The 17,816-nt window shown below is 43.6% G+C and overlaps 2 protein-coding genes across 2 annotated transcripts in view; one reads left to right on the top strand and one right to left on the bottom strand.

Annotated features, from left to right (window-relative positions):
- Nucleotides 1-4,384: 4,384 nt before the first annotated feature.
- si:ch211-243a20.3 (uncharacterized protein LOC100151507 homolog) lies at nucleotides 4,385-7,603 on the top strand. The gene is made up of 4 exons (XM_062388634.1): nucleotides 4,385-4,582; nucleotides 5,564-5,693; nucleotides 5,971-6,100; nucleotides 6,698-7,603. The coding sequence occupies exons 2-4, from the start codon at nucleotides 5,579-5,581 to the stop codon at nucleotides 7,020-7,022; spliced, it is 570 nt and encodes a 189-aa protein (XP_062244618.1). The 5' UTR covers nucleotides 4,385-4,582; nucleotides 5,564-5,578; the 3' UTR covers nucleotides 7,023-7,603.
- Nucleotides 7,604-11,911: 4,308 nt separating this feature from the next.
- grin2bb (glutamate receptor, ionotropic, N-methyl D-aspartate 2B, genome duplicate b) overlaps nucleotides 11,912-17,816 on the bottom strand; it is a 75,694-nt gene continuing 69,789 nt past the window's right edge. Inside the window, exon 14 of the mRNA XM_062388872.1 lies at nucleotides 11,912-16,198. Within this exon, the coding sequence (XP_062244856.1) occupies nucleotides 13,745-16,198 (2,454 nt within the window). The 3' untranslated portion in view covers nucleotides 11,912-13,744. The remainder of the gene's footprint in view (nucleotides 16,199-17,816) is intronic.

The raw sequence follows: 17,816 nt of genomic DNA, 5'->3' as shown, positions 1-17,816 counted from the left end.
CTCCATGACAGTGGTTTCTTCACTCTGCCTCCAAGTGTTGACGCTCGTGACAGTTCTTTCAAACCTTCCTGTCCCAACCAACACTTCACCTTTTCTGCACTTATGTGGAAAATCACAACAGAGCTTCCTGTTGAATTAAGACCTCCCATTTGTTCATGCTAACCTGTAATTTTAAGGGGACACAAGTCCAATTTTGTTTTTTAAACTTACCTGATATTAGAATCATTAGTAACACTAATAGGCTCTGTATTTGAAAATAGGCAGGAAGCTATGTGATACCAATGAGAAGTAAGTTGGTTAAAACTATAAATAACTATTGAAGCTTCCTTTAATCATCCAGATATGAAGCCAAAATATAAACTGCGTACAACGTAATATATGAACCCCACCATCTTGTGCTTTTGGAGTATTCGTACATAATTTGTGCAGAGGAGTTTGGAGGATGGAGCTGAGGTAGTGAGGGCCTATTGACACACATGCTCGACCAATGATGACGTTTCACCCTGTTTTCTATAGCATCAAATAACGAATTAAAACCAAATGCAGCAGAAAATAAACACTTACATTAGTACCTAAAATTACAGAAACCATCTTTGAGACAAAATATTATTTAATGTATATTATTATTATTATTATTATTCTTTGGTCAATGTCCAATCCACTAATATGGAGGAGGCGAGGCTTAAGACCTGTTCTGAAGCCAGCCACCAGGTGGCGATAAAGACACTTTGGCTGGCTTCAGCCCAGTATTTTACAGGAAGGTTTTTTTCACCTTCCTTTATGACAACAAAAGACTCAAGAGAAAATCTGTTTCACATATATCACAGGGTCTCATATGCTACTTATAATTCTTCATTGCCACTTCACTTCAACTTTCATTCTCACCTCTCACTCTGAGAAACCAGTACACACTGGCATCTTTATAGAGGCAGCGGTATTCTCCGGACCTAGTCACGTTGTTCAGCTGCAGTGTGTGTTTAAACTCTGTAATGTTGTCAGCCGTCGCATTGAGGTCAATCAATGCGATCAGGTTGTTAACAGGATTGTAGCATTTCATTGTGTCTTTCAGTTGGTTTGGTGGTTTGGAGATGTTACAGTCAATCTTGAGGTCTTCACCCTCAAAGGCCACAAACACAGTGGACTCCAGGGACAATCCTGTGTCAGGACAAAACACAGAGGTCAGACCTGATAAGTGCATCAGTCAATGTGCCCAATCACAAAAGATCAAGATACTGCAATTTTGATATTGAAATTACTGTTCTTTGGTCATTTCCAAGCCCAAGACCAACATTTGGTGGCTACAGCTTCTTGAATGAGTGGATCTGCTTCAACTTTCATCATGATAAACATTATGAATATTTTAGAAGAAATTATTTTCAACACCGCCTTGAATTTTCCATTTTCTTGATTTTAGACACAAATTAAAAAAATAATAATTAATGTGGCGGTTCAAACAAAGCAATGGACACATCTTTGGCTTCATAAAATTAAAATCCCCTGATCAAACCCAATTTAAGTTCACTAGATTTGGATGTTTTCTGGAACGGCACCAAATTATACCCACTCAGAGATAACACAACCCCAAGATATGCCACACTGGTCTTGTTTTCATCAAGATCTATGAATTATTCTTTAAGAAGTCCAAGAAAATGTTGAAAGATCTCACAATGTTAAAGAAAGTGAACCATGTCACATCCTTCCACTAAGTTTCATGATAATACATTCCGTAGGTATTTCTCAATCTTGCATATTAACAAACAAAGTGACAGGGGTGAAAACATTACTTCCTTATCAGAGATACACCAGTGACCCAGAAACCATTTTTTGACTTTAACAGTTAGCTACAGCACTTTAAAAACTCAATACGTGTCATTCAAATGTGAGTCAGACTTACTTGGTGCCTTCATTCCTAAGCAAACAGAGGAGAAGAAAAATATCCCAGTCAATATGAGGAAAAGATGGAAAACTGTTTGAGCTCCCATGATGTGATGATGGTTTTGAATGTAGACGGTGATAGTTTTCTTTGAGGTGTTTGTTTCGTGTGTTTCTAACCCCTGTTACTCAAATTCTCCTGTTTCATAAATTGCAGTTCTTGGTTTCCTGTTTCTAGGCAACTTCCTCAATATGTCAGCTAAGTTTTTTTCTAGACACACGCACACAAACACACACACACACACACACACACACACACACACACACACACACACTGGGGCCACTGTAGGTCCTTTAGTCATCATTTACAACTCTGGTGTAATTCAGGAAATTTGGGATTAAAGTCTGAAAACTTTGATTTGCAGAGCTGTAAAACCACATCAGGATGTTAAGTGAGGTGCAATGTTGGCTTCTCTCCACAGTGAGACAGTGTTGGAGAAATTATAGGTCCAGGCACGAGCGCACAAAACCTCATGTGGTTTTACTTAAGACAGAAGAAGGCGAAGACTGTGCGTGTGTATGTGTTTGTGTGCGTGTGTGTGTGTGTGTGTGTTATTTAGCAGAAGGTGACAGATGTGAACCAGCTGTGCTCCTCCACAGTAACTCTGCCAGGAGTGGTGTTCAGATGTTAAAGTGCAGTGGTTCTTATCCATTTGTCTGCTTTGTTAATTTCTGCCTTTGCATCCCCTTTTCTCTGCCTCCTCACTCAAACTCTTTGAGATTATCTTTTCCGGCCGTTTTGGTGGCCGACCCTGATCTCCCCTCGGCGACTCGGGGACAGAGGGGAGTGGTGCGGGAATAACATCTGGATGCCAGTCAATAAAGAAGAATTCATTCTATTTGATAGCCCATCTCCAACACTCTCAGGAATTGCACTTTTAAATCCCGCTGCATGCTATTGCAAATGTAACTTTAAACTTTCAATGCAAGCGAAGCGTCTCGAGCTCCCTGTAAAACAATGCAATTCAAGTTTATTCATACAAAACCATCTCTGTTTTATGCAACATTATCCTTCTACTCAACAATAATTCATATGAAAAATTTCTTTGCTCCTTTCATTGCACTACTTTTATTTTAACGCTATAGTTATATTGTCTATAAAAATGAATACTGTTGTACATTATTCCAACCTAAAGAGGTGCTGGAAAACAACAGTGTCAAAATACTCAGTGACGAGGAAAGTCATTTTTTATTATTATTTACTAATTTATTTACATTTCTACTTGAACAAAAGTGCTGAACTAAAAGCACTACAGAATGATCTATTACAGGATGATGTATATAATTGGGTTGTAAATATTGATGCGTTTGTGTGCATATCACATGTTGCAGCTGGTGATTATGGAGCTTTAATCAAAAGTAACATCATCGCTTAATTGTTGATTACATTGGTTATTAATCCAAATGAATTTTGAAATTATCCTTAAGTAGAGTTCCTGAGTAAATGTACTTTTCATTAACTCCTTTCCACCAATTCCCCCCAGTATACTGCATAAAGCAAGAGACAGTAGCCTCACTAAGACCTGCTTTACCTGCTTTAGTGAAATACATGTTACATAGGAATGATCCACCATGATAAAGTGGTTGGGCATCCTGACTACTTTGAGGTTATTTAGTGGCTATCAATACTTTATTAATTTTATCGATGTAGAAATCTAAAGGACTTTTAGTTAGTTATGTGTCATAGTAATGAGTCTTGAATAACATATCTTCACACATAAATTGAGAATTTAAAGTTGGCCATGTAGCACTGGCACAATTTGATGTGGCTGGTGAAGAAGCACAATCTACTTTGATTTGGTTTCTCTGTCATCAAGCATCCCACACGTCACATATTCTCCAAAAATATACTGTTGGGTACTTTGCCTGCAAATCCTAATCTGTAGATTAACTACAGCTTTCAAATAAAAGGTACAGTATTTCCTTCTGAAATGCAGGAGGAATAAAGAAGAAGAATTCTTTATTTTACATGCTTTATTTTTTTTAAAGAAATTGTCTGATGCTGTTGGATGTGTTGAGGCTCTGAGCTGCACGGCTTTGTGAGGCTGAAGGGCAGACGGTGCGAAGCAGACACGGATGAAATGGGACCATAACTCACGTTTGAGGAGATCCCAGTACATCACTACATAAACCTGATCCTGCACCAGATTGAGATTACAACCACCGACACACATATACATATAAACATAAATGTGTGTGTGTATATAAATCTGTCGGTTCCCTAAAGAGGGGGAAGAGGAGAAGACACCAGAATGGGGTAAATAAAAAAAGTAATAAAGTGTGCTGCACATCTGGCAGCAGCTGGATGTCGGGTTGTGTGTGTGTGTGTGTGTGTGTGTGTGTGTGTGAGGGAGAGAGAGAGAGAGGGAGAGAGAGAGAGCAAAAGGGAGAGAGCTGGGTGTGTTGGGGGTGTAATGGTTCGAGAGCTCTCCACAAGCGAAGCCTTCTCCTCGGGACCTGTTACACTAGTTGGAGTTTATCTGAAAAGTGTGAGCCGACAGTGGAGAGAGCACCAGACAAAATAAGAGGGAAGAAGAGGTAAAGCCGAGGGCAGTGACAGAGAGGGGGGGTGAGAGACACTGGTTCTGTTAATCCAACTACACGTGTGGGGGATTTCCTGCTGCCACTGGGAGCATCATCTCATCAACCTGTGAGTAGAGACTCGATATCATATTGTTTCCAGTCGGTCATATTCTGTGAGTGTAAATCTGAAAAACATGAAGCTACTGCAGCACACCATCACATCATCACAGCAAAGAGACACTGGTTTGTTTTTTACTCCTAAATCTCGTTGATTTGTTCGTCGGAATTGAATCTGGCGGGTTTGGGTTTATAGTCCTGTTTGATCAGGCTCCAAATTCACAACCTCTGAAATCATTTCTAATTCCTCGGCAATGAGTCACAGGCTCATTATTGTCCCGTGGGATTCACAGACGCTGTCATATGGATGCAATCCACTTTCCTTTTTCCTTCAGTTTCTGGGTCGCCTGCCTTCACCTTCTCTTACATAACACTATTTTTTCCAGATGAACCTGGAGTCATGAGACTAGTGTTAAAAAAAAAGCCCTGTTTTGCCAGATTCTGTCGTCATTCTCTTCTCGTGGCCGACACACGCAGACCCGACGGTCTCAGGTCAAACAGCTGTGTGCCTCAGGTGAAGCTCTAATCCAAGTTTTGTATCGAACTATGGATTACATGAAAGTGAAATGTGTTTGATATGTAAAATCTGAAAAGTAACAATCAATTATTAAATCGTTTAGGGATTGGATTTACATTTCACTTCTCCAGTCTTATCGATCACATCAAAATATAATAAAGTCAGAACAAATTGAAGCACGGAGTGAAACCCCCTCCTGAGACCCATTCTTCACAATCAGAGTTTGAAGTAGATAATGTGATTACTTGAGTAAAGCATTATGGGGCAAACTAGCAGCTCCCACTGGATACAGATGTGCGTGCAGCCTGAGACTCTGGTTTTTCCGAGCCGTGCACATGAAGCCTGTGTTTCTTCACCTTGTTTCCACCTGACGACTGTTTTCATCTCTCCTGCTCTACAAACACGAGCTGATCTGTAACTTCTCCACATGAAGGTTTGTTTTTCTCCCGACACTTTTCCTCTTTTTCTTTAAAGGTCTGTCTGCCTATCATGGCTCCTCCCTCTCTGTTGATGTTGCTGATGGTGGTCGCCGTGGTAACTGGGGCCAGCTCGGACGACTGGGAGAATGAACTGGATTATGGGAGCTGGAACTACAGAGAGGGAGGTAAATCACGAGCCCGCGGTTTCACCCCCCATGTTTTGGAGACAAAATGTTTTTGAAGTCGTGAATGATGATAAGAATTTACGGATGAAGCGGAGGTAATGAAGCGGCTGGAGAAGGTCTGTGGAGTGGATGGGACTGACCTGAGCCTGAGATCATTACCACACATGTGCCCCTCTGATTTTTATGACTCATTCAGGCAGTTTCTCTCTCTCTCTCTCTCTCTCTCTCTCTCTCCCTCTGTAAATCAACGGCTGATGCTTTTATGTTTGGGCTGCAGCTGACAGTGTGAATGTGGCCTCAGTGCGCAGTGTGACCCGCGTGTTGGATGCCTGGGGAAAACGCATCTTCAACGAGATCAAGACTATGCTGCACTCACAGCCCAATGCACTGTTACCAGACTATTCCAGGTAACTTACCACACTTACTCCACATGCTGTCTGAGGAGCAGTCTTTAGATTTACTACATCACTTCTTCACAGACATCATACAGGATTTAACGCTTCTTAGTCATACTTTTATTATCCTTACTACAGCAAATTAGTGAGGTTTGTAGAGCATCACCAGAAGTGGGATGAAACAAAGTACATTTACTTAGTTACTTTACTTAAGTACAACTTAAGTCGATTTATTTTCAGGTGCTTTTACTCCACCAGATATATCGGCACATATTAAGTGACCAGGACCCACAAAAAATCACAATAGACATGGTGACAACAGGGAGATTAATAATTAGTTTAGAGACACAAATTTAAGGGACCATGAAAGAGACAACATGTGACCACTAACTAACAAAAAACCACATGAAGAAAAAACACACAAAATGAAAACAGATGCAAAGTAACCACACAAACAAATGAAATTGTTGAGTCTTTTCAGTGAGTCGTTTTGGGATGTGTTCCTGTCTGGGGCCCTTTAAATGTCTGTGCCCAGTGCATTCATCTGCCCCAGCCTCAACAGAACCTGTCTGGGTTCTCGTCTCTGAGCCTCCTCTTCTCGTCCTGCAGGGTGCGCCCTCTGTCCGAGTCCGTGAACGACCTGTTCAGAGAAGTCTCCCTGCTGCACCGGCGCATCACCGAGCTCTCTCATCGCCTAGCAACACTGGAGCCCTTCCTCCGTCACCACGGCTACCGGGAGGCGGGGGTGGAGGGGGGCGGCCGGGCCCTGGCACCGGCCCCCGAGGGCCTGAGAGGAGGGGTGGCGAGCCTGGGCCGCGGCACCCCGAGGACCACGATGAGGGGAAGTCCCCCGAGGGGGAGCCGGGTGGTGAGGAGGAGACGGGTTAGGGTCCTGCAGAGCGGAGAAGTGAAGCTGATCCAGAGCGACAGATAGAGAGAGGCACCAAGATGCTCTGCCAATATTATATAATGTATGAGACCCACCTCTGAACTATACAGATTTATATTTTTTGTGAAATAACATGATATAGAGATTAACCTGTGAGATCAGGTCTAATTCATTTGGATTTATTTCTCTCTCTATATATATATTAGCGTACAGACATTAGCGTTCGATCTTCTCATCCAGCTCTCAGCATCATTTTCTCTCTATTTTCCTACGAGATAAAACCAGTCCTTTGTACCAGTGTCTCTTGGCTTACATCCCACAGGGCCATTCAGTATTGCTGTAAACTTGAACATGAAAAAAAAAAAATTATCATTGGTGCTGTTATAATACTTCTGTATTTAGAGGGAACACATCAGTCACAATCATCAATTTGTTTTCCTCGCAGAAAACCTTCTTCTTTGCTAAAGTTTATATCAGTGTTTCATTGTTGAACCTTCAGAATTTGAAGTCATGACACACATCAGAACACCTTCCTACAATCTACTCTGGGAACCAACGTCCTTAAAACATCCTGAGAATGTGGTTGTTTATATTTTTAAGCTCGAAATTGTATTTTTGAAATAAACTGCCTGTTTATTTTCTCAGATGGAGTTACCTCCTTGACTCATGTACTTTCTTGCCATTATGTGATGTTTGTCTTTATATCTTTCTTTTTCATTTATTTGCAGATAAACAAATATACAGACATAAAAAATTGAAAAAGTGAGATCATGAAATGATCAAAACTGATCAAAACAATTTTTGTATGGGTCTTTACTTTGATCACATCTCACATCTCCATAAAACTTCATGGAAATCAGTGGAATTCACTCAGAGATGTGCTACTACATTTAATTTACTATCTTTTAAAAGAATTATGAAAAGTGCCCCTTTTCTCAATCGTGCCCTTGTGCCCCCAAATGTTTGCGCCGACCCTGCTAAATCAGCATTAATGCAGTGTAAGGTTTTCAATGATGAGGAATAAATATTCACTGTAAAATCAACATGTTTTCATCTGTAAGTCAATAATTAAGTCCCCACAACTAATTGTAGAGCAGCGTCGTGTTGCGGTGGTTTGCACTGTCGCCTCACAGCAGGAAGTTCAAATCCCAGTTTGACTGGTTTGACCTGCCTCTTGCTGGCGACCTGACGTGAACCCCACCTCTCCACAGTGTCAGCTGGGATTGGCTCAAGCTTCGCCGCGCACTCCGAGTCTTGATGGTGTAGATAAAGGATGATTGAATGGAACTTATTGAACTCTATAAAATACTAGTCTCAGGACGTTGGTTATTCAGCCGTTCTTTGGAATTAAAGCAACACAATAGAATATATACCAAAGGTTATCTGGCGTTCGTGTGAAGCTCCCGAAAAATTGAGTGGATTTCTGTCAAAGCTGTACCGTTTTCATTGTGTGCGACCACCATCATGTTTGATCGTTTTGAGACAGACTTGAAAAAGGCCTTGATGTCCTGAACTCCCTCCGGTAACTGCAGGCTGCCATGTTTCTCACCACTGGGTGTCAGTGCCTGTCTGCTTCTGTAACCACATGTGACAGTGCCCCGAGTGATGGAGGTTTGATCTTTTGTTTCTGCTCAGCTGAGGTGAGACTCTGTCCTCGCAGGACCCAGCAGGGGGTGCCTGTTATCTGCTCACATAATTACACTGTTTGTTTGCACATGATGATCACGTGCGCGTGCGTGTGTACATGCGGTGGTTGGCACGCAGGCATCGAACTCCATGCCTTCATTAAAAGTTCGGCAAGTGTTTCTACAGCAACCGGTCTCCCTCCTCTACTTGTCATCTACACCACATACCTCCGTGTGGCATGTTCCTCCTCTCCGCTCTCTCTCTCTTCACATTCTCACTCTGCAGCTGCACACTTGTTCATTTGACTTTTGTTTTGCTGATCCCCCCCCCCCCCCTCCTCCTTTCTTTCATACTGTAATCTGTAAATCAACCACCCCCTCCTCATCCTCCTCCTCCGTTTCGCTCCCTCCTTCTCTCTTTCACTCCTCTCCACGCTGCTATGTGTGGGCGTTGAGCTCAGGCTGTACTTTCCATTTTGGTTTTGTATTGTCGATGCATTGTTGCATCCAATCCAGTTAAGATGCTGTGGGAATACTGTATAAATCTCTCTCTCTCGCTCTCTTTCTGTGCCTCTCCCAACCTCACTCACCCCCTCCTCCCTTCCCATAGCCAGAAAAAGAGCCAGTTGCTAGGTAACGGTTAATTGTCAAGAAGTAGTTACATGTGTTGCAATGCATCCCGAGGTTGTGGGGTTGGTGTGTGGAGTGAACGAAGAGAACAGGCGGCGAAAGACCAGAGAGTCGATTTTAGAGAATAAGACACTGATTAAAAGATTAATTTCTGCAGCCTCACCTTCTTCTCTGTCAGCATTCGGGGAGCGCCGATGAAATTCTCCCACCAAATCTAGACGCGTTCTCAAACCTGCCGGCTTCTTTAAATAACTCCTGTTGCTGGACGAGGCTTTCAGATTAAAGAGAGGGAGTCCGAGGAGAGAGACACTTTGATCTTCGCTGCTCAGTTTGCATCACTTCTCCTTTTTCCTTATCTCATTATTTATTTTCTCCTTTCCCGCTCAATGCATCTTTTTGCACATGCATCTCAGAAAAGGCGGAGAGGACTAAAAGAAGAGAAAGATGATGCAGAAGACGATTCTCAGCTGCAGCCATTATATGGAATCCTCTGGCCCCTGATCTGAATCTGCACCAAAATGGGTCCTTTCTGATTCACATGGTGCGGCCTTCCACCAACTTTTGTGAAAATCTATAGTTTTGTATGATCTTGCTCACTAACAAACAAACAAGGGTGAAACCATGACCTTGTCTGGGGAAAAGCTGGCGGAGGGGAGGGGGGGATAGACAAGAACAAGACAAACGAACAAAGTCTGGAGTGTTTTTTTTTTATTAATACTCAACACTTTTATTCCAAAGAGACAGAAGAATAATATTTCCCAGCACTTATGTTTCACACTGACTGTGTTTAATCTCATTTTCCATATTACTAAATATTCAATCAAATTTGAAATACTGTCTTCACACAAGTAATTTCTCTCCATACAAAAAAATGTGAGGGTGAACTAGAGTTTTTGTCGTATGTACAATTTTCACAATCTGTACAGCTCAGGGATGTTGGTCGACCTCCTGTGGCCGGAAACAAACCAAAAATCAGAGGATGCAGCCAAAGAGGAAAGAAAGGAACAACCTCTGTAGAAATCTAATAATATGTTGTGCTTTCTGTGAACCAATTGATGGTGGTGCGTTACAATTTATCATTTTGAGGAAAAGACAAGCAGGTATTTGACCAAATCAAAGAGGAAAATAAAATAAAACAAATCAACACACCTCGACTTATCAAAATGTGTCTGTGATAAGAACGGATTGCACGTATCCTGGCCTGAAGTGGTTACAAAAGCAATTTTGCAAGGGGAACCTACGAATCAAAGATTTATCCCAAATAGATCTATTCTCTGCCCTTTTGTACAGGTTTTTATCAAAAGTCCATGAGCGTGAGGTAAAGTATTTACATACTGTTTTTTATAATACAAGTACAATAACACAGTTTTCTCTCTCACACTCTGTCTCTCTTCCATATGAGCACTCACAGAGGTTATCAAGCGTATGTATTCAGGCACATACAATAACAGAAATAAGGAGATATATTCAAAGGATAAAAACAAGAAAAAGTAGAAATGAAAAAAAGGCTTCTTCAGTGACATGAATGTAATAAGACCTCAACCTTGTTAAAAAAGCATTTACACAAACTATCAAGGAAAAGCCATCTTTGTATATCACTAACAATAAAAATGTTTTCTATCCTAGCGACATTTTTCAAATTCAATTTTGCCATATTTATTGGAGTATAACCAAAAGTTTTGACTGTGAAAGATTTGCGTCTTCTCTTGCACAAACAGGCACGCACACTTACAGAACCACATGGATCATCAGTACCGACGAAATTGATAAAACTCCAAATATCGTTGAAAAGCGCCCCGTTAAAAGGCTAAAAGTTAAGATTTAAAAAACAGAAAGAAAGAAATAAGAACTAAGAGTATACATGCAAGTCCTTACAAAACCCTTAGTATCATACATACTGACTTGTCAACCAAGAGAAGGAAAGTCTACTGAAGTTTCGACTGGGATGTACGACAAACTTCATGTCGGATCCAGTCTGTCAGATTGTGCTTAGGTATTAAAAATTTGGTTTAGCAAAGACGATTTAAAGTCAAGTTTAAGTGACAATAAATAACTGAAAAATGGAGAATCGTTGTCTTAAATTTCAACTGACAATGGTGTCTCTTTGTCTGTGTGATGTGCTCGAGCAGAGATGTGACGTTGAGGATTTGGGAGCTGCCTACTGATCAAAGTTCAACCACGAGCCCTGCGCCAACAAACAAGGCTTTTTAGAAAACCCACCACCTGCTTTATGGAGGCAATTCACTTCCTATTTATTCCTCTTCTTCACCGTCTGCAGTCGACACATGAATCCACAGGCCCTTGGACTTGAGGGCAAATTCTTTCCTTCATCAAAATCTCAGCATGTTGAGCAGATTGTTGTCGACTGGAGGCAGAAATCAAGGTCACAGTGCAGAGAGGATGTTTCTGTGTGTTCTGTTTGCTGAAAATGTGGATTTGAGCAACATGTCGGGACAAATGCCGACTGAATAAGCCAGCTCTTTTATTGGGAAATTTAAAAAGCTTTACACATTGAGAATTACGCTTATTCATTTTCGTGCTGAGAGTCAGATGAGATGATTAACACACTTACATGTCCCTACATTAAATGGTGTTTTAGGAGCAGATTGTTAATGGCTAGTCTCTATTAACATCTTTCTGCGGATGAATGCATATGACTTAAACAGCCGTTAGCTGCTCAAACGTGATTGGTCAAACTAGAAACAGACACCAGAAGGCTTTAAGGCCCCAACATCCTGTCCCTCACCTGCAGATTCTTTATTCACATGCAGAATCTGTTTACAGAGATCATTTCACAGATAGAACAGCTCATAAGCTTATTCCCAAATTGGTGCACTGCTCCTTTGCAGAGGGACACTACTCGGCAGCTGTATGGTGAGAACACATTTCTTTTTGTAAAGAGAATAAAGAAATGACACAACGCACAGTAAAGGGGAGTTCAATAAATTGTGATGAATTGCAAGACGACACGATGATATGATGATTCAGGGCTGTGTGCTGGTGTGGTCCCTTAGATGTCCAGGTCCTGAACAGCACACGGTCAATAGAGTGAGGCCCGTTGAAAACATGAAATATGATGTGCTTGTATTTAATGGATACTCGGGTCCTGGATCATCTGCTCTGATGAGGTGAGGAGTGATAAAGCTTGTTGAAGTTGAATCGTAAATGGTTTAAAGGAAATTGTCTTGCGATTAGATAATCTGGAGTTAATAGTACAAGAAGAAGAAGAAGCGTTTACATTTGAATTCTAAAGCATAATTTCCTCACATACAGCAGCAGGCTCTGTCATACCTGACTTTTTTTGGGGGGGAACAGGAATGTTTATTTATTATGGCACTGTGGTTTTAACCCTTGTAATCCTGCTGTTGTTAACTTTACAGTTGGGGGTCAATGTAGGAAATGAAACTTCCTCGACTGCAACAGTCTGTGTTTTACTTCCTTGTAACATCTGGAACAGCATGATAAATGACACTCGTGAAGCTCTACTCTCATCTCAGATTGTTTCAGTTATCTCTTCACTCAAACCAATTGACTAATTGTTTGTAAGTGGATCTGCCGAACCAACAGACGAGATCTTAAGTGTAGAAAATCAGAATTGATCCTTTAAGGCACATCCAGCTCAAAATGCGAGACCCATTTGCTACTGCCAAGCAGAAAAATGAGAGCAAATGGCAAATCAGTATGATGATGTTGTTTCTGCAGCTGAAAGAAAAACCTGCTTTGGAAAAAAAATCAAAAGTACATTGAATGTACTCAGCGAGTCATGCCTTTTACATACACGTCACAGCACTCAAAAATAAGAAAAGTTGAAAAAAAAAGATCAAACATGAAGAATAAATAGCAAAGAATCCAAAATAGTCCAATTTACAGGAACCTCAAAAAGATCTGTACTGACCAGTGTCCTGTACTGTTGGAAAGCTAAGAAAGAATCAACATCGTACAAATATGTAACATGAACCATTTAAATAAATGAATTAAACTTAAAAACAATCCAAACCAATCATCAGTAAACACTAGAATAATATTCAATAATATTATCAACATTATCAATACAATTATTATTAGTTTACCCTGTTACTTCAACAGAAGCGTTGATTTCTCATTCATGATTGTATTTCTGTTTGTGTTAAGGAACCGCAGGAGGGAGGGAAAGATGATGAGCATGTGAAGAGACTGAAAATTCTATTTCCTGTTTTTCCCCTCCCTCCACCCCTATCTTTCTCTGAGCGTCGTAGCACCACCAGAATCTTCTCTTCCCATTAAAAACTTGTCTCCAGGCGGACTTCACGACATCTTAGCCTGTAGTGGCCTCTGTGCATCGTCCAAATTCTTTCCGGTTAGGGGAGTGACAACAACACACAGTATCGTGTCTCCTCCTTCTCTTCACACAGAGAGGTCATCCGCCTGAGCTGTTTCATTTTTTTCGCTTTTGTATGTTTCTCTCCATCCTCCTCCTTTTCCCTCACCCGCTTCGTCTTCTTTCTCTCTCTCTTTCTTCCTTGGTCTTTTCCCTCAGACGTCTGACTCAATGCTGGAGAGCTTTTCATAAACGTGTCCATTGCTGGCACCATTGAAGCTTCTCTGTCCCGGCCCCAAACCTAATGTGTCCCGGCCCGCAGGCAGTATTTTGCTGGCCCCGTGGTGGTTCCCAATTGGCCCTCCCACCCCGCTCAGACACAGCTCTTTGGGGAACCTGGGGGCCACATTGGACATCACCCCAGCTGTGGCGGATGCAGGCAAATAGGAAGCCGCTCCCATGGAGCCGTGGAAGTCCCCTGCTCCCATGGAGCCATGGAAGTCCCCTGCTCCCATGGAGCCGCGGAAGTCCCCTGCTCCTCCTCGGCTGTTGTTGAGAAGTTGCTGCTGCTGCTGCTGTGGCTGCGTCTGTGGCTTTTTGACGTAGTACGGTTTGCCGCCGTGTAATAGACACTGGTCATCGCCGAAGGTTGGGATGAAGGGGTTCTGGTTCACCTTATCTGGGTAGAGAGATTTAGACAAGGAGTAAGTCCCAGCCCCTCTGCTACCACCACCACCACCACCACCACAGCCCCCACCTCCCATCATAGCTCTATCTCTGTCCCTTTGGTCTCTCTCCCCCACCGACCGCCGATGCAACCCACCTTCGCTTCCACGGAACAGACTGAATGAGGAGCCTCCCTTCGCCCTATCCCCACCAATTCCTCCAAACATGGGAGACTCCCTGTCACCAGAGTACCTCTCAAACATGTGGGCATAAGGGCTGGGGCCCTCCATGAAGCGGTCTTTGTCTTTTAAGCTCACACTTCGGGGCTGGGGAAACTGTCCCCCACTACCCCCACCAGCCCCTCCCATGCGGCCTGCCCCCTCCCTCTGAAGGTCAACGACTGTGTCATATGAGTGTTGCCTTCGTAACACCCTCCCACCCGGCCCTAGCTTCCTGCGCTGTGCCTGAGTTTGGCTGGGTCCCGCTCTACTCTTCTCTCCAGGGAACACCATGTTATCCTCACTGATGTTGTAAAGGTTGCTCGGCTGGACCTTACAGGAGTCACCGCGTTTGCTGGTAGCTGAGCTGGGGCGACTGCTACTCCCCCCAACTGCGCTAGCTTGGCACGTGCCGCCTCCTCCGACACCACCACCCTGGTGACATACACTGTGGCAGTTACGACAGTCCCAGTCACCCCCTGCTATGCCCCCCCCTCCAACACCAGATATCCCCTTCTCCCAGCAGGTGTGGCCCTGCTGTCCTGTCGCCACTGAGCCCACTCCACTTTTACACTCCACCTTCTTGCCTTTACCTTTGAGGAAGTCTTCCACAGGCACTAAGCTTTTACAGATACCTCCACCACTACCGCCGCCCACACCGCTTCCTCCACTTCCTCCCTCTTGCTCCCACTTGGCCTTGCCCTCCTTGGAGCGGAACTGGTCCGCATAGAATTCCCTCAGGTTCTCTTTCTCTTTACGGAATACGTAAGGTGAAGAATTACCCCCTCCTCCGCCCCTCTTCCGCTCCAGGGGAGGTGAGACCGTGCGGTGTGCCAGGGGACCGTGAGGGAAGTGGTGGTGGACGGTGTGGTGGTGGGGTCTCCTCCTGTAGGCGCTCAGTTCTATCTCGTCCTGCTCCCGTCTGCACTTGGCCGAAGCTGGCCTCTTTTTCAGGCTGTCCCTGTACTGCTTACGCCGCTTGTTGTTGCCCTCCAGGTTGCCGTAGGTGACCGTGTGCGTGGAGATATCCGATGTGTCAGAGCGAATGTTCCCATCGTCACCCCCTGAGCCTGCTCCACCCCCACCACAGTACCTTTCATGACCCCCGATGAGCCCTGTGCTGGATGCGCCTCCTTTGAAAGAAAACCTGCCGTATACATTGCTCCCTGTGAACCCAACCTGGCTGGAATCCGCAGGGGTGTGGCCAGCGATCAGGTCAAATTTATTTGTATTCCTGTGAGTCATGGAGGACCGGGGCTGGGTGGTAAAGATAGGTGCTACCCCTCCCCCTAAACTGTCGCAATCAAACATGCCCCCATCCAACGAGCTAGCGCTGCCTAAACTACGCGGCCTATTAGGCGGGGGGCCGGACATACCCAGAGCCGAGGCCGGGTGGTGGTGCAGGTAATGGTCCTGGTACAGGTTGCTGTCCTTCAGGGGCAAGTTGCCAAAAGTCCTCTCCACCTCGCTGATGTAGTCACTGAACATGTTGTCCTCTGGCTTGTAAGGCGGCGCTGTCTTGCAGTCTACAGGGTGACCCACCAGGCTGCGCCGGTGCTCCTGGATATCATAGAGAGTTGGCTCACGACCACTGTGGCTGTACTCCAGGGCGGCATGCGGAGAGCCGTTAATGCCCGGGACAGCGGTCATGTCCTTTGCAGTGCGGAGCAACCGCAGGATGTTGGAGTGGGTGTTGTTCATGTTCTTCTTCATGGTGGCCGAAGGTGAGTCTATGGATGACTTGTTTTCCTCGATTTGTACCCCGTGGATGCAGCTGTAGATACCCTGGAGTGCAAAAAATTTGAAGAAAAGGGAGGTAGAGAGAGAGAAAGAGAGGGTGAGACAGGCCATGGGAGGAAGATAGACGAAAAGTGAGAGTTGCAGTATGAAGCTTGAGTAAGACAACAAGTAAAATGTGTGGCAGCAGTAAAGAGTCAAGAACCAGAGGGGAGTTAATGTGAGAGACACAAAGTCAAACAACAGACTCATAAACAGACCGAGAAAGAGAGATAGATAGATAGAGAACAGGAGAGACAAACATAGACAGAGAGAGAGAGGTTAATGCATTGCCATGTTCTCGCTGACCAGACTCTTTGTTTGCATACAATTAAAAGTAATAGGGGCATGAATGTTTTTCCTCTGGGGAACAACATGGAGCCTCATTGCTGCTGCTCAGCACACAGAGAGCGAGGAGGGGCATAAGGACATCAAAGTCTGTGTTGATAACACAGGGATGGTAGTTAACTCATGGATTTAACCACCAATCAATAGGCTGAATCAATGTCATGTAAATTCAGCTGAGATTGGAGCCTTATTTCATAAAAAAAACACTGTCAAGGGCATGGATCACTTGTGAAAAGTGCGTTACAATTTGTTAGACACAAACATTAATATACATGAAAATGTCATTATCCATTAATACATGTGTGTGTGTTTGTTGCTGTTGGTTGACAACAGCGGGATTCTCAAGCGACGAGGGAAGGCCCTTGCGAGTGAGGTCAATCAAGTGTGTTTGAATGGGCGCTGAGGAAATCTGCGGTCGAGGCGACAGCCAAACCCGAAAGGTCGAGGACACACTACCCACCAGCCGGCGAGCGGGCCAACGTTTCTCAAAAGGTGTCAACTTGTCAGAAGCCGTTTCTGTCCGTCTCTTAGTCACATTCCCCAGTGCCGAGCTGCAGTCTGGGATCTGAATATCAACCCTCTCCTCTTTTATCCCGCTTTTTTCTCCCTGTGTCGGTTTTTATCTCCAGCTCAGGTGAGCAGCAGCCACTACAATGGGATTGTCTGTCTATCTCTCCACATCTATGGCTACATCGGCTCCAGTGAAAGGCAATAGAACAGAGGTCTTTGGCACACCGCTGTGTCTATTCTTCTCTACTCTGCCTTTGTCCTGCTACTGGTTTATTTTTTATCATAACTCAACTCTTCCTTCTCATGTGTATCTCATTATGTCTTCTTTATTGCCATCACTTGTCTATCCACTTTCTGTATACTGTGTACTATCTGGATCATTTTTTTCTTTCTTGCACTACAACTTGAGTGTTCAACCAGGCGTGGCAATGTGTAAAGATGTCTGACTGTAGGACCACTCTTCAGTAATCGCACCACACTTGAAACATGCCTGCACTTGAGATGAATCTTGTAATTCAACAAGTAGAATTCAGCACATTATAGCTTAGAGTTGATCTTGTACAATGCTTTGCATAAATAAATTACAGTTTGAGCTTCTGATGGCATGACATCAAGATGAACTCTGCGAGTCTGTTCCACCTTTTAATAGAAAACAGCGGTCAAATCAGCTAGAGGAGGGAAATTGAAAGACTTTCAAGACTGACAAGAAAGAAAATAGGAAAAATGCAGATGAGGACAAGAGAAGTGAAGAAAGGAAGATAGCAACTCA

The sequence above is a fragment of the Platichthys flesus genome, chromosome 5 (assembly GCF_949316205.1).
Source record: "Platichthys flesus chromosome 5, fPlaFle2.1, whole genome shotgun sequence".
Classification (NCBI taxonomy): Eukaryota; Metazoa; Chordata; class Actinopteri; order Pleuronectiformes; family Pleuronectidae; genus Platichthys; species Platichthys flesus.
Note: the sequence above shows the minus strand (reverse complement) of the source record. Positions and strands in the feature narration are given on the sequence as shown.